The 15563-nt window shown below is 39.7% G+C and overlaps 1 protein-coding gene across 3 annotated transcripts in view; it reads left to right on the top strand.

Moving 5' to 3' along the window:
- Nucleotides 1-15563, top strand: part of ABCB11 (ATP binding cassette subfamily B member 11) — an 84196-nt gene that overhangs the window by 17090 nt on the left and 51543 nt on the right. For all 3 annotated transcript variants that reach the window (XM_086370828.1, XM_086370836.1, XM_086370847.1), the window contains 4 exons: nt 1056-1189; nt 4040-4211; nt 7871-7995; nt 10205-10379. In XM_086370828.1, the coding sequence (XP_086226954.1) occupies nt 1056-1189; nt 4040-4211; nt 7871-7995; nt 10205-10379 (606 nt within the window). The remainder of the gene's footprint in view (nt 1-1055; nt 1190-4039; nt 4212-7870; nt 7996-10204; nt 10380-15563) is intronic.

The following is a 15563-nucleotide window of genomic DNA, read 5'->3' as shown; positions in this document are numbered from 1 at the left end:
GCTTCAGTGTCTTGTCCTCTCCTGCCCTCCCTGCTTCACTCTCTCTTCTAAACTCAGAAATAGTGGTGGATGTTTTCATACAGGGAGACTGAGTCCCTGTGGAAAGTGGATGTGGGGAATTGGAGGAAAGCAAGCTTGACTTTCTTTTTTCTCTTGAATTCCAACCCAAATTCTGTAAACTGAACCCATATTCTAGATTTCAGTTATGGGCGGGCTTGGTGTTATTTAACTCTTACTAAGGAAGAAAAACATTTTATCTTTTGCCTTCTCATGTAGAGAAATAATAAATTCCCCCTACTCTCCATTCACTTATGAATTCCAGGAAGTTAGTTTTAGTTATAAAGAGAAATGAGTTAATCCTCATCCCCTACCTCCCCCTGTCCCCCCAACCATCCTGGCACTAAAGCTTTAATGACAGGCTTCTTTTGCTTGGGAGGGAAACTGTAGGCAAGATTCCCTGCTTATGTCATAATTTTTGTCTTACTTTTTTCTGAAAATCATTGTCCAAGAGCTTGAAAACTACAAGCATTCATGTTAAGTCATTTCAGTTGTGTCTGACTTGTTGTGACCCTTTGGACCATAGCCTACCAGGCTCCTCTGTCCATGGGATTCTCCAGGCAAGAATACTGGAATGGATTGCCACGTCCTCCTCCAGGGTTGAAAACTCTGCATGCATGTTTATTGGCAGGCCTCTCAAGAGAAAACTTTACTTGGAAGTGGCATGCAAAAGTAGTGATTTAAGAGCAAAAATTTATTTGTGGTGTGATGAGCCTTCTTTTACATATGAGGAGAGTGACAGTTAGTAAGGTTAACTCTGGAAGTGGTCAAGCTGGATTCAAACCCAAGTCTCTGGCTTCCCTGTTCACAGGGTTCCACTTGTCTCCACTCTCAGCTGCAGATGTCAGAGATCACACCTTAGTTCTGAACAAGAGGCATGTTGTGAATTAATTTCCTCTTTTTTTCAGCTATTCTAGTGAAAGTATTTTCTAATGAAAAGAGAAGGAATTAATGCCTGTTCTTATCACAATGCTAAACATTCCTTGCTCCATTTCCAGATATGCTTTTGGGTAATTGCTGCAGCTCGTCAGATACAGAAAATGAGAAAATTTTACTTTAGGAGCATAATGAGGATGGAAATTGGATGGTTTGACTGCAATTCAGTGGGAGAGCTGAATACAAGATTTTCTGAGTAAGTGGCTGGTAGGATTTTTTTCTTTTTCTTTTTTTGGTCTGCACCACAGGGCACGTGAGATCCAGTTCCCTGACCAGGGATTGAACCTATGCACCGTGCAGTGGAAGCATGAGTCTTAACCACTGGACTGCCAGGTAAATCCCTGGTAGGATGTTTTAATGGACACGTGATTTTTCTCTAATGAAACTTTTGTTTCTAAATTAATGACAATTGCTGAAACATTTTCAGTTCTTTTTGCTACATTTCGTCTCTTAAGTTGGGCTTTTATAGGTAGCATGACTTTTTTATAGGTAATGGTTTATCAAATTATTATGTATTATAGAAGACAGTTTAAAAGAAGTAGGGTTATTTGGCCTTGAAAGGAGAAACTGAGGGATGTCACAATCTATGTCCCCATAAGGAAAACAATATAATCAGAATGAATTATTAATATCTTGCTTTGTCTGTTGATGTAATTTCTGCACATAAAAACAAAAGCAAAAAATTCAAAATAGTTTGAGAAAGATTTAAACTGAAAACTGGATTTAAATCCAGTTTATTTCTAAATACTTTGTTGTAGTTTAGTCACTAAGTCATGTCCGACTCTATGTGACCCCCATGGACTGCAGCCCGCCAGGCTCCTCTGTCCATGGGATTTCCTAGGTAAAGTACTGGAGTGGGTTACCAAGCCCTTCTCCAGGGGATCTTCCTGATCCAGGGATTGAACCTGTATCTCCTGTATTGGCAGGTGAATTCTTTACCACTAAGCCACCCACAAAGCCCATACCTAAATATTAGTTTGAGTCATTAATAGTATCCCCCCCAACCCCATGTAATTTTTGAATGAGCCAAGCCCTGATTAATGAGAACTGTTGAACCTTATTGAAATTTGAGGTCCCATGAAAGACAGTTAGCAGTGTAGTGACAATAAAAGAAGACTGAATATTGGGAGTCCTAGTCTCCAGCACTGATTCTGCCTTTACTTATTTTGACTTTGAATAGATACTCATCCTTGTTAGAATACAATTGTCTAATCTCTATGTAATATCTTAGATCCTTTTGCTATTAAGTCCTGACCCTTGTTTGCTCCATCTGGACAAGAGATTATGGAAGGTTTGCAGGAATATGAATTTAATGTAATTATTGTCAACCAATACTCTGGAGCACTTACCCTGTGCAAGGCATTAAGGTATACCACAGAACTCCTGATCTCAAGGAACTTACATAGCAAATAATCAGAGCTAAGAGATATTGATCGCTTACAATATGCTAGACACTGTTCTACATACTTGACATATATTAACTAATACTCATTGCTACCTATTGAGGTAGGTTCTGTTATTATCCCCATTTTATAGATGAGGAAACTGAGACACAGAAAGATTAAGTAACTTGCCTAAGAAGACCTTGTGTTTAAATTCAGAGTCTGGCTCCAGAGTCAGGACTGTTAACCACTCTCCTATACTACCTATAAGTAGGAAGCAATAATTACATACACATACACGAAAACATGTATATGGATTAATTGGAGGCTTCCCTGATGGCTCACCAGGTAAAGAATCTGCCTGCAATGCAGGAGACGCAGGAGACACAGGTTAAATCTCTGGGTCAGGAAGATCCCGTGCAGGAGTAAATGGCAACCCATTCTAGTATTTCTTGCCTGAAAAACCCCATGGACAGAGGAACCTGGCGGGCTATAGTTCAGTGGGTTGCAAAGGGTCAGATATGACTAAACCACTAAGCACACACACAGAGATTAATCACATTGCTATGGAAACACCGGGAAGAAGATAATACTTCTCCCTGCAGGATTATATAAATTTTTATGAAATAGGTGGTATGTGAGTAGAACTTTGAGACTGAAAAGATTTAGCATATATAAAGGAAAGAAGCGTTCTTCATGTCAGACCGGGATGTTAGCTTTCAGTTCAGTTCAGTTCAGTCACTCAGTCATGCCCAACTCTTTGCAACCCCATGGACTGCAGCACGCCAGGCTTCCCTGTCCATCACCAACTCCCAGAGCTTGCTCAAACTCATGTCCATCGAGTTGGTGATACCATCCAACCACCTCATCCTCTGTCATCCCCTTCTCCTCCTACCTTCAATCTTTCCCAGTATCAGGGTCTTTTCCAATGAGTCAGTTCTTTGCATCAGGTGGCCAAAGTATTGGAGTTTCAGCTTTAGCATCAGTCCTTCCAATGAATATTCAGGACTGATTTCCTTTAGGATGGACTGGTTGGATGTCCTTGCTGTCCAAGGGACTCTCAATAGTCTTCTCCAACACCACAGTTCAAAAGCATCAATTCTTTGGTGCTCAGCTTTCTTTATAAGCCCAACTCTCACATCCATACATGACTACTGGAAAAACCATAGCTTTGTTGGCAAAGCAATGTCTCTGGTTTTTAATATGCTGTCTAGGTTGGTCATAACTTTTTTTCCAAGGAGCAAGTGTCTTTTAATTTCATGGCTGCAGTCACCATCTGCAGTGATTTTGGAACTCAAGAAAATAAAGTCTCTCACTGTTTCCATTGTTTCCCCATCTATTTGCCATGAAGTGATAGGACCGGATGCCATGATCTTAGTTTAAAAGAGACAAATAAGATGGTTTCCAAAAGCCTTTGCCTATTTTGAGTAAACATCAGTTGGGAAAATTGGATTAAAGGCAAACTCCCTTGGCTATGAGGGGAGAGACTTAATGACCTCCCACACTACGGCAAATTTTCCAAGACATGAGAAGCTACTAAGTTTCCCGAGGGTAATGGGATACAGAAATGGGAGCATTTAGAAAAAAAAAGGTTAAACTTTCTGGGAAAGATATTTGAATTGACCAAATTCAGTTTTAGTGATCAAAGCCTCTTTTGTTTCTAGTGATATTAACAAGGTCAATGATGCCATTGCTGACCAAATGGGTATTTTCATTCAGCGCATGACCACGAGCATCTTTGGGTTCCTGATGGGATTTTACCAGGGTTGGAAACTGACCTTGGTTATTATCTCTGTCAGCCCTCTCATTGGGATTGGAGCAGCCATCATTGGTCTGGTAAGAATGTCTTCTCACTTCTGTCCTTGGAAGACTTTTGCACTGAGAAACAGCCAAAAATGTGAAACTTGTTTTCCTTCTCCTGAGTGTGTTTAGTTAACATCATTATCACTACATTGATTTATTTTATTTGATTATTACTCAGTATCAAATAACATGCACATATATTATCATATTAGTAATAGTAAAAATGTGCTTAGTCACTCAGTCATGTCTGACTCTTTGTGACCCCAAGGACTGAAGTCTGCCAGGCTCCTCTGTCCATGTGGATTCTCCAGGCAAGGATACTGGAGTAGGTTGCTATGCTCTCCTCCAATAATAACTGTATTAACTGGACATTTACGATTTTGCCAGGCATTATTAGGAGCTTCATGGACATGATCTATAATTTTACAACAATCTTATAAAGTATTAATGCCATTTTAAATATAAGAAACAGAGGCTAAGAGAGGTAAAGGGACTTTTACAGAACTGCACAGCCAGCAAGAGACAGAACGGGATTCGAATTCGAGGAAGCCTGATTCCAAATCCCCACCCACTGTCTAGTGTACATATGGCTTCCGTGGTCTCCCAGGTTTAGATGCTTCCCTCAGAAAGACCCAGCAAATACACCTGGATCAGTAGCAAGCACATACAAGAGATTTCTGCAATCACGCTGTGTTCTCCATCCCGTGTGATCAGTTTCAGAGAGGTATCTGACCCATTCAGAGAAGTATCCCTATCAGTTTCCATTCCCCAGGTATGCAAGTCAGGAAAAAGTGTAGGTGTAGGAACTTGGGGTCATCCCCCCAAAAATACTCCCAAAGATTGAGAAATTATTTCATTTTACTTTCAGAGCAGTCCTTTGAGATAACACATCATGGGATCTGGCACACTAATAATTTGCTGTAAATGAGAATAGGGTTTAAGTGAAAAACCGCACACATATTCACATCACTGAGCAACAGGTACCAATCTCCATGACTATATTTTCTAGCAAAATATTCTTTACCCTCCACTGGCTATATTACTCAAACACATCCCAGGTAATACAGAGTGACAATAGCAAAGAGCTCACTCTACTTAAGTAGGTCACCACCTGGCTCTATCACTTGGCTCAAGAAAAATATGTTTAACCTGTCAAATGTCAGTTTCCTCCTTGTTAAAATAAAGTTAATACCCCCCAAAGTCATTGTGATGACTCAAGGCATTATCCATGTTATGTACTTAGCACAGCAGCAGGCACAGAACTAATTGCTAAAGAGATATTAGCTTTTATTTTTTTTCTCAATCTACTGAGTCATGCAAGCTTTACAACAGTTTTTCCTATCAAATGCTTTCCAGTGGCACTCCAGGAAAGCTTCAACTTTTCCAGCAGGTTGTTGGGGACTCTGCAAACATTTGATTCAGCATTTTCCCCCCTAAATATATTTAATCTCTTACTTCAAACCCACCATAGATTAATAATCACCCTTAAATGGCTCATGTGTCACATTTTAACATGTTGGAGACCAATAACATGGCCTGGCTTACTTGGTCTCAAATAGGCTCAAAGCACAGTTTCTCTTGTCATCTCAGTGTCTATATTTCAACTTCTTGTAAATGTGTCACCAATTTGGAATGTTGTAGTTCTGCACTGGTTTCTTCTTGAATTCAGGTCTGTGCATGTTTATGTAAAATGATGTGAGCAATTTTACAAAGCTCAATTCACAAGCAGAAGAGAAAAAGGTGGAGGGGGCAATGTATGACATATAAGAAATGATTGTGGGTCTTGTATGCCTTTTCTGACTTTTATATTTACTGTAGGAAACATGATATTGCCAATATGCATCTTTTAAGCTTCTATATCAGTTTAGCTGGGGTATTAAGAGATTCTTTAATGTGACTCCCTGGTGGGTCAGATGGTAAAGAATCTGCCTGCAATGCAGGAGACCAGGGTTTGATCCCTGGGTTGGGAAGACCTCCTGTAGAAGGGAATGGCCACCCACTCTAGTATTCTTGCCTGGAGAATTCCATGGACAGAGGAGCCTGGCGGGCTCCATGGGGTCCATGGGGTCGCAAAGAGTTGGACAGAACTGAGCGACTAACATTTTCACTTTTCATTTTACAATAAAAACTGATAACATTTGCAACTACTTAATTTTCTCATTACTATGCTACCTATCAGCTTCTCTGGTGGCTCAGTGTTAAAGAATCCACCTACCAATGCAGGAAACACGAGCACAATACCTGTGTTGGGAAAATCCCCTGGAGAAGGAAATGGCAAACCAATCCATTTTTCTTGCCTGGAAAATCCCATGGCAGGCTACAGTCCATGGGGTCTCAAAAGAGTTGGACACAACTTAGCAACTAAACAACAACATGCCACCTCTATATATTTCAGAAGTACATTAGAAGAGGATTGTGGTAAAAACTGCAATGGCATCCATACTAACCAAATTCATATTTTAATGTTGACAAAAATATTCTCACTTTCCTTTATTGTTGACTTTTCAATCTTGTGAAATAAATATACTGGAATAAAATACTACTTGTATGCTAAAATTCTAAGATTTTGTTTGATAAGATTCTTGCTGCTAAAAATTTGGAAAAACTTGGAATATAAACTCCCTTAGTCTGGGTACTATATATATTTTTAGATTTCTGAGTCAGTTAATCTTTCACAACATTTGTTTTCTCCCCTTCTTGTTTCTTAACCTGTGTCAGGGAATTCTTTTGGTGGTTGATTCTAACTAGGACTCCATTCAAGTCCAATTTTAGAAGAAGTAACTTGTTTACTATTAAGTGCAATGTCTTTTTCTTTCCTTTTGTGAAAAGCAAACCTCGTTAGTTGAACCCCTACAGTAGAGTCAAAGTGGTGTAAGTTTTCTCCTTTGGAATTGCCTCTGTGTATCATATCATGTTTTTGGCTGCTCAGAACCTCTTTCTTATTCTATATTCTAATCAATATGATGCCTGCATGGTCCTTGGTCTTTGTATCTGGTGTTTGTAAACTATAACATGGCCTTTGGCCAATAGTAATGAAATGTGACAATTTGACTTGAAAACATCATTAATATGATGACTGAAACACTATGGTCCCACAAAATGCCCTATCTGGGACTTAATCTGTGAGAGTTTTTTTGAAGCTGACTTTTAATGGAATTATTTTGATATGTCAACAAACATCCATGAATGAGGCTTGGTGGTGGCAGTGGTTTAGTTGCTAAGCCTTATCTGACTCTTTTGTAACGCGGTAGACTATCGTCTGCCAGGCTCCTCTGCTCCTGGGATTTCCCAGGCAAGAATATGGGGGTGGGTTGCCATTTCCTTCTCCAGAGGATCTTCCCAATACAGGGATTGAACCCGAGTCTCCTACATTGCAAGTGGTCTCTGGCATTGCACGTGGTCTCTGGCATTGCTGGTGGTCTCAGGCATTGCAGGTGGTCTGCACTGCAGGCAGATTCTTTACCGACTGAGCCACCAGGAAAGCCCAGATGAAGCTGGAAAGCCCAGGGAAGCCCAGATGAGGCTTAACATGGCTCAAACTTGGACCAAATTCTTTCTTTCGTAAACACTGTCCCCGTGGGAATCTAGTTTTGTCTTAAGCCATACCACGTGTTTACTCTGCTAAATACACCACTGAGTGACAAGGTGACTTATCTGGTCTTCACATTTTGTTTTCTTCTTTTGGATTTCAGAGTGTGTCCAGATTTACCGACTATGAATTAAGGGCCTATGCCAAAGCTGGCTCAGTTGCTGATGAAGTCATATCATCTATCCGAACAGTGGCTGCTTTTGGTGGTGAGAAAAAAGAGGTTGAAAGGTTAGTTAATTGAGGGACTTCCCTGGTGAATCAGTGGTTAAAACTCCGAGCTTCCAATGCTGGGGCTGTGCATTCTATCCATCCCTGGTCAGGGAACTGAGATCCCACGTGACTCGTAGCAAAGCCAAAAAGTAAAATAAAAAGGGAGTAAGAAATAAAAAGAAAGAAAGAAAAGCTAGTTAATTGAAATGTCTGACACTTCCTTGGAGTTTGTTGATCTGCACACTACCCTGAATCTTCCCCCATTTTGTATAAAGTGGCAGATTCACCTTGCTAGGGTACCCGGAGGGAGCTTTTGTTCAAGAAATAGCTAAGCAAAGTAATGAGATTGGTGAAAACACTTACAAAAGACTCCCAAACCTTTAGCTCTGTGTTTTCGAAGATGATGTAGTTGGTGGTTTTTAAAAAGTGATTTTAGTTTGGATACTTACATCAAACTCTGATGATGTGTGTGTATACACCCCACACACACTTCATGCCAATCTAAACCACTGTCTTCTGCCATTAAGGAAAAACTTACAAGATTTAAAATGCAATTCTGCACATTTTTATTGAATAGCATTTTATTCAATGTGTTTTACTTAGCTACCGTAGGCTCATTTGAAGTCCAAGATTTCCATTCAATCAAACAAAATTTGACATTGATATATTACAGACCATCATTCTAGGAGATAACTGTTAATACATATCAAAACCTAAATGGCCAAAACAACACAACTGTTAAAACTTTGATTTTGTTTATTTTTCCATTTATTTAGTATTTATTGAGTGTTTATCAGGTTCTAGGTACTGATTCTATAAAATAGCCACCAACTTAATTAAACTCTTATTTCATATGTTATAGATCTAGCATGATCACATTCTCAGTTGCTACCAAATTCACCAAATGAAAAATAAAATAGGATTTACACTATCTAATTCGGAGAAGGCAATGGCACCCCACTCCAGTACTCTTGCCTGGAAAATCCATGGACAGAGGAGCCTGGTAGGCTGCAGTCCATGGGGGCGCTAAGAGTCAGACACAACTGAGCGACTTCACTTTCACTTTTCACTTTCATGCACTGGAGAAGGAAATGGCAACTCACTCCAGTGTTCTTGCCTGGAGAATCCCAGGGACGAGGGAGCCGGGTGGGCTGCCATCTATGGGGTCACACAGAGTCGGACATGACTGAAGCAACTTACACACTATCTAATTATCCTCTTTTCTTTTTTCTCTTTTGCTTCTTTGGTTTTTTACCTTATTTCTCATAAAAAATTTCAGTAGCCCATTTCCTCCACTATGAGAGATATTATCTTTCATACCATATGACTTAATAAAAGAATTCAAACTCACATAGTGTTGCAGTGAAAAGTAAAGAAAAGGAAGGAGTTTTTTTCTTTTTCTTTCCTGAGGACAAGAAGATAAAGAGAACAGTGAGAAGACCTGAACAATCCTAGTTTTTTTTTTACTTTAACTGCTCCAAACTCTGCATATCTATAACTAAGTTTGCTTTTCTGCCCCCTTACTCTGCAAGAGTTACATATGGCACCTACTATCCTTTGCTTACCTTCGCAACAGCCTCTTCCCCTTGTAGCTCTTGTATCAGGAGGAAGGCCACAGAGCCAGGGAACTGCCAAACTCAATTACTGGGTTATTGACACTAGCTTATGTTTTTGAACAAGATCCTAACACCTTTGTTTCTCATCACTGGCTCCTGACTGCAAGCCCTCATCTTATATAAGCCCCTAGACTCCTCATGGAGGGGGTCACAGTTCTTGAGGCATGAGCCTACTGTGTTACTCTCTCTGCTGGCTGAGAATTAAAGGCAGCTTTCTATTTCCTCCAAACTCCGTCTCTGTATTTTCTTATTCAGCCCCAGTTGGCAGATAAAGTGACGATTTTGGCCAGCAACAACAGTACTGGATCTCTTATGTCCAAATCTTTTTGTTGAAAATTCTTTTCTCCTGGGGGCAAAACTTGCCCCATCGTACTCATCCAAGAAGTCATCAACTATGAGACTTTCTTAGGCATCAATACGTTGTCAATGCCAGCTTGAAACAAATTTTAAGCAACTACACAGATGTGATTGTTGTTTTCTTTCCCTACAGCTGCTCTGTGTTTGGAGTGATTTTATTATCATTGATTAAAACCACTGCATTGTGGCCTGTTTTAAACATTTTAACTTAAGCTGCTGTTGCTAAAATAGACTCAAATGTTTTCTCTTCACAGGTATGAGAAAAATCTTGTGTTTGCCCAGCGCTGGGGAATTAGAAAAGGGATAGTGATGGGATTCTTTACTGGATTCATGTGGTGTCTCATCTTCCTGTGTTACGCGCTGGCCTTCTGGTATGGCTCCAAACTTGTCCTGGATGACGAAGAATATACACCAGGAGTTCTTGTCCAGGTACTTCCATCTTGATGACCTAGACAGAACATTTCCTGCCTGTATGTAGGACAAGTCCACAGAGAAGGCATTTGGTTTATTCCATTAGTGTCTGAGAGAGGATGGCCTCAGTGATTTGATGGAGTCCATCTGCAGATACAAGCAATACTTGCGACTTTCATAGTAAAGGGATGTTGAGCATTTGAGTTGATAAGATTTGCAATTTAATGCTTTTCAATCAATGGAAGATTTTCTAGCTGTAAAACAATGATTTTTCTAACCGAGTCCAAAACATAATATGCCATGAAAATGGAAAGTCAGAGATCTCTCAGCTAAAAATTAATAGTTTATGTGATTGAGCTTAATAATAGCATGAGATATGTGCTGGACATAGTTGTGAAATAAAATGAGTTACTAAAATATGAAGTCAATAATACCCTCAACTGAACAGATAATACAGGCATATTTTATTTCTCACTTGCAGTGTAGCCAAGCTATAGCTAATGCCTTGGCTACTTTAATTTCCAATATCTTTTCAGTTGTTCTTTCAAGAATTAATTATTGGACATCTACTATATGCCAGATTAATACAAAGTGCAGAGGATTCAGTAGTGAGCAAAAGAAGTGTGATCTTTGCCTTGAAGGAATTTACAGTTTAGTGGGGGAAGGTGAGCAATAACTAAATAATCACATCACTGTGTAATGACAATGGTGTTATATGCTACAGAGGACAGGACCCTCAACTGTGAAGAGCAGGGTAACCAGGTGTGGCTGGGGTCAGGGAAAGCTCTTCCTCTTGCTTGCTATCCCCAAATCTCCCCCCGCTGCCACCTTTATAGCTCCTGTCCTTGTTCAAGTTCTTAACTGGATGGCACTCCCCCAGTCAGGTGTTCCATGATCATCCAATCTTTTTTTTTTCCTTTTCTTGGGGCTTCCATGGTGGCTCTGTGGTAAAGAATCTGCCTGCCAATGCAGGAGACCTGGGTTTGATCCTAGGTCGGGAAGATCCCCTGGAGAAGGGAATGGCAACCCACTCCAGTGTTCTTGTTTAGGAAATGCCAAGGACAGAGGAGCCTGGCAGGCTGCAGTCCCTGGGACTGTATGGGATCTTTAGTTTACAAGGCTTTTATTTATTATTATCATTTTTTGGCTGTGCCCTGTTGCATGTAGAATCTTAGTTTCCTGACCAGGGATAGAACTTAAGTTCCTTGCAATGGGAGCTCAGAGTCTTAACCACTAGAACACCAGGGAAGTCCCGTCATCCTATCTTTTATTCTCTTGCATGTCCTGCTGAACTTTTCCTTTAGAGTCCTTGAATGCATCCGAACACTTGCATTTACTTATATTTGTTCCAATCGTTCCCAACTTCACACAGTAAGCTCCATGAGGTCAGGGAGGTAAAACAAGAAATATATGTTTCATTTGGTCTATTGATTATTCAATAAATTATATTAATTTTAAAGGCATGCAAGTGGTTTCATATAAGATTTAAAACAAATTGGCTCCAGATTCTTGTAGGACAGGCATAAATTAAATAACACAAAATACCAAAATCTCATATACCAGAAATTTGCTAGCCAGAAGACTGCAATTTGAGACCTACTGCTTTTATATAAATACATATTTAGGGAAAGTTGACAGAGAAGGCACTAGCAACCCACTCCAGTACTCTTGCCTGGAAAATCACATGGATGGAGTAGCCTGGTAGGCTGCAGTCCAGAGGGTCTCTAGGAGTTGGACACGACTGAGCGACTTCACTTTCACTTTTCACTTTCATGCATTGGAGAAGGAAATGGCAACCCACTCCAGTGTTCTTGCCTGGAGAATCCCAGGGACTGGGGAGCCTGGTGGGCTGCCATCTATGGGGTCACACAAGGTCGGACATGAGTGAAGCGACTTAGCAGCAGCAGCAGGGAAAGTTGAATAGAAATTTTATTTGCAAAAAAAAAAAAAAGAAATTTTATTTGCAAATAGAAATGATTATTAGAGGCCAGGCTATAATCATTCTAAGCCACTGACTTTATTTCATAAGAACCTGATAATACACTAAGAATGATTTTTTTTAAATGTGTTTATTTATTATTTCGCTGCACTGGGTCTTCTTTGCGGCACATGGGATCTTCAGCTGTGGCACGTGGACTCTTAGCTGCAGCATGTGGGATCTGGTTCCCTAACCAGGGGTTGAACCCAGGCCTCCTGCATTGGGAGCTTGGAGTCTTATCCACTCGACCACCATGGAAGTGCCATTAAGAAGGACTTTATAATTTTAGTTTTTCTTTTAAAGATAAACAGTTGGCATCACTTGAACTTTGTTTAAAAAAATTAAATATGATGAATCATGTTAAAATGTTTTGTAAACCTGAAAGGGATAGCATAGATGGAAAGTGTTACTATTATAATTTAAACACTTAATAACTTTAATACAGCTTTGCACATTTGAAAAGCCAGTGAAGCTACTGCAGTTCTAAAATCTGACTGTAAAGTCTTTTTCTTTATTGACCTAATGACTCTTAAGAACTTTCAACTTTATCAAACCAAAAATACCTGTAGTTGACTTCAGTCTCAGCAGCTTGTATCTGCTCATTCTGCAGAAAGGCATTCACTGAGAAAAGAGATTCTTCTTATGATTCCTTGACTGTGAGTAGAGGAGAGAAGTGTTCACAAATAACAGTTTCAGAGGGAATAATGAGAAAATGGTAAATTGAAAATACACAATTCTGGTTGGAACCATTGGATTAAAAAAAAAAATCCTTATTGAATCTCTTTAGAAAAGATCCAATTTTATGGTTTTGTTAAAAGATAAATTCAGGCATATTAAAATTTTTAGGAGTTTATTTGAGCAAAAATAATTCCAGTTGGGCCCACCAGGAGTAGCTAGAGGGGTTCTATTAATAGAAGTTAGGGAAAAGACAAACAGAGAAGAGAAGAGCAAGAAGCAAAGCCAGGAAATTATTTGGCTGGCTGTAGCTTAAGCAATTGCCTTATTTTGTTGTTATTTTAGTTGCTAAGTTGTGTCCTACTCTTTGTGACCCCATGGACTGCATGCAGCATACCAGGTGGCTAGATAGCATCAGCGGCTCAACGGACATTAATTTTACCTAACTCTGGGAGGTAGTTGCCTTATTTTGGAAAGCCTCTTTGGCTGTTTGTGATTTAGCTTTGTCCTTAGGTTTTGATTTCTTAGCCTTGAGGCATTCAGGCTTAGGTTTTGGTGGCTTACATAACCTGCTAAGGCATTAAGGCTACCTCAGTCTAATGGCAACCTTGTTTAACTCATTTAACAAGTTTTCACCTTCAAGTTTCCTGCCCAGGGAATTATAGGCTACTGTATACCTTCTATAAGAATTCCTTCTGTCAATGGATATTTTTTGAGTACTTACTATGTGCAGACATGATATGTAATATGTCTCTTAACTTTTAATCATCAGTTACTAACCTCACCTCTTACTCCTTGTAAGCCACCATTTATATCTTAAGAAATTTTTCTTTGGGAAGAGGAGAAACATTCTTTAACAGTATGATTGTTGGTAAGCATTCCCTTTCTGGTTCTTTCTCTTTCTCTGTCTTGCATGTGCATGCACTTTATTGGCCATGCTCTGAGCTGTGAACTATTAAGGCTGAGTTTGCATGAGCTGAGTGTTTTTAATCCACTAAACTAATTAACAATTAGGTTAATCTAACACATTTTGTGATGCACAAAATCATTATTGGCTGCATGGTAATTGGGCCTAAATGGTAAGTAGTTCACATAAATGGCTGTAATTAGTATCACTTGTACATAGACAAAAACCGCACTCTGTGATCTATTACAAAAAAAAGATAAAAGGGAACTGAATGGTGCTGAAGTCTGCTCTTTCATGCCCCTTTTAAGTTTCAGGACTCGGTAATGAAAAAGTAACAGCAGTAATAGAGAGGAGCATTATTTAGTGTATACAAGGTGTCAAGCACTGAGTGAAGTATTTAATATAATTACCATGTGTAATAGTCACAACTTCATTCTGTAACTGATGCCATTATGCCACCACTTAAAAATGAGATGGAGCCACGAGGTGAGAATTATATGCCAAGTAGCAGAGGGTGGGATCTGAGCCCAGATTTCTGTGATTCTGGGACCCAACCCATTAAGCACTGTTTTCCTGTTTCTGAATCTCTTCCAAAGCGCCACAGATTTCATTTTATTTATTTAATTGAAGTACAGTTGATTTACCATGTTGTTTTAGTTTCAGGTATACAGGAGAGTGATTCAGTTTTACATGTATACATATATATATATATATATTCTTTTTCAGATACTTTTCCATTATAGGTTATTATAAAATATTGAATACATTGATAGTTCCCTGTGCTATGCAGTAGGTCCTTGTTGTTTATCATTCTATATATAATAGTTTGCATCTGCTAGTCCCAAACTCCCAATTCATCCCTCCCCTACTCCCCTCTCCTTGGTAACCACAAGTTTGTTTTCTGTGCACAGATCCCCTCTCCAGCATAGCACACTCACAGATACACTGTTCCTCAGAGGCTTCTTTTGCCCACCTTCTTCCCATACTAATGTTTACAGGGCTAAAGACTGTGATATTTGGAATGAGAGATGGTGGTCTACCAGGAGATGTGCTAGCTCCTGCAATGGTATTAGTGCATGCAATGCAGGAGACCCAGATCGGATCCCTGGGTTGGGAGGATCCCCTGGAGAGGGGAGTGGCAACCCGCTCCAGTATTCTCATCTGGAGAATTCCATGGACAGAGGCACCTGGTGGTGGGTGGAGGGGGGTGGGGGCGGTGTACCAAAGAGTCAGACACAACTGAGCAACGAACACTTTTACTTTCCGTCTGTCTCACTCACTCTTCACCTAAGAACCTCAAGAGAGACATTCATTTCAGGTAATGCTTGCAAAAACCAGGCTGATTAAGGGTTTGACTTCAAACTTCAATTTAGGCCACTAGTGAATTGGTCTAGAATCTAGACCAAGGGTCAGCAAACAATGGTCCACAAATCAAATCGAGACTGTGGCCTGTTTTTGTAAATGACATTTTATTGGAACATAGCCACAGTCACTTTTTTCCTACTGTCTATGAATGCTTTTGTCCTACATAGTTGAGGAATTGAGTTGAATAACTGCTTTCTGCCCATATGGCCTGAAAAACCTAAAATCTTTACTAACAGGTCCTTTATGGAAAATGTTTACCAACTCTTGAACCAGGATA

Source organism: Bos grunniens, chromosome 2 (genome assembly GCF_055505025.1).
Source record: "Bos grunniens cultivar Pamir isolate PY7600 chromosome 2, Bosgru_T2T1.0, whole genome shotgun sequence".
Taxonomy (NCBI): Eukaryota; Metazoa; Chordata; class Mammalia; order Artiodactyla; family Bovidae; genus Bos; species Bos grunniens.
Note: the sequence above shows the minus strand (reverse complement) of the source record. Positions and strands in the feature narration are given on the sequence as shown.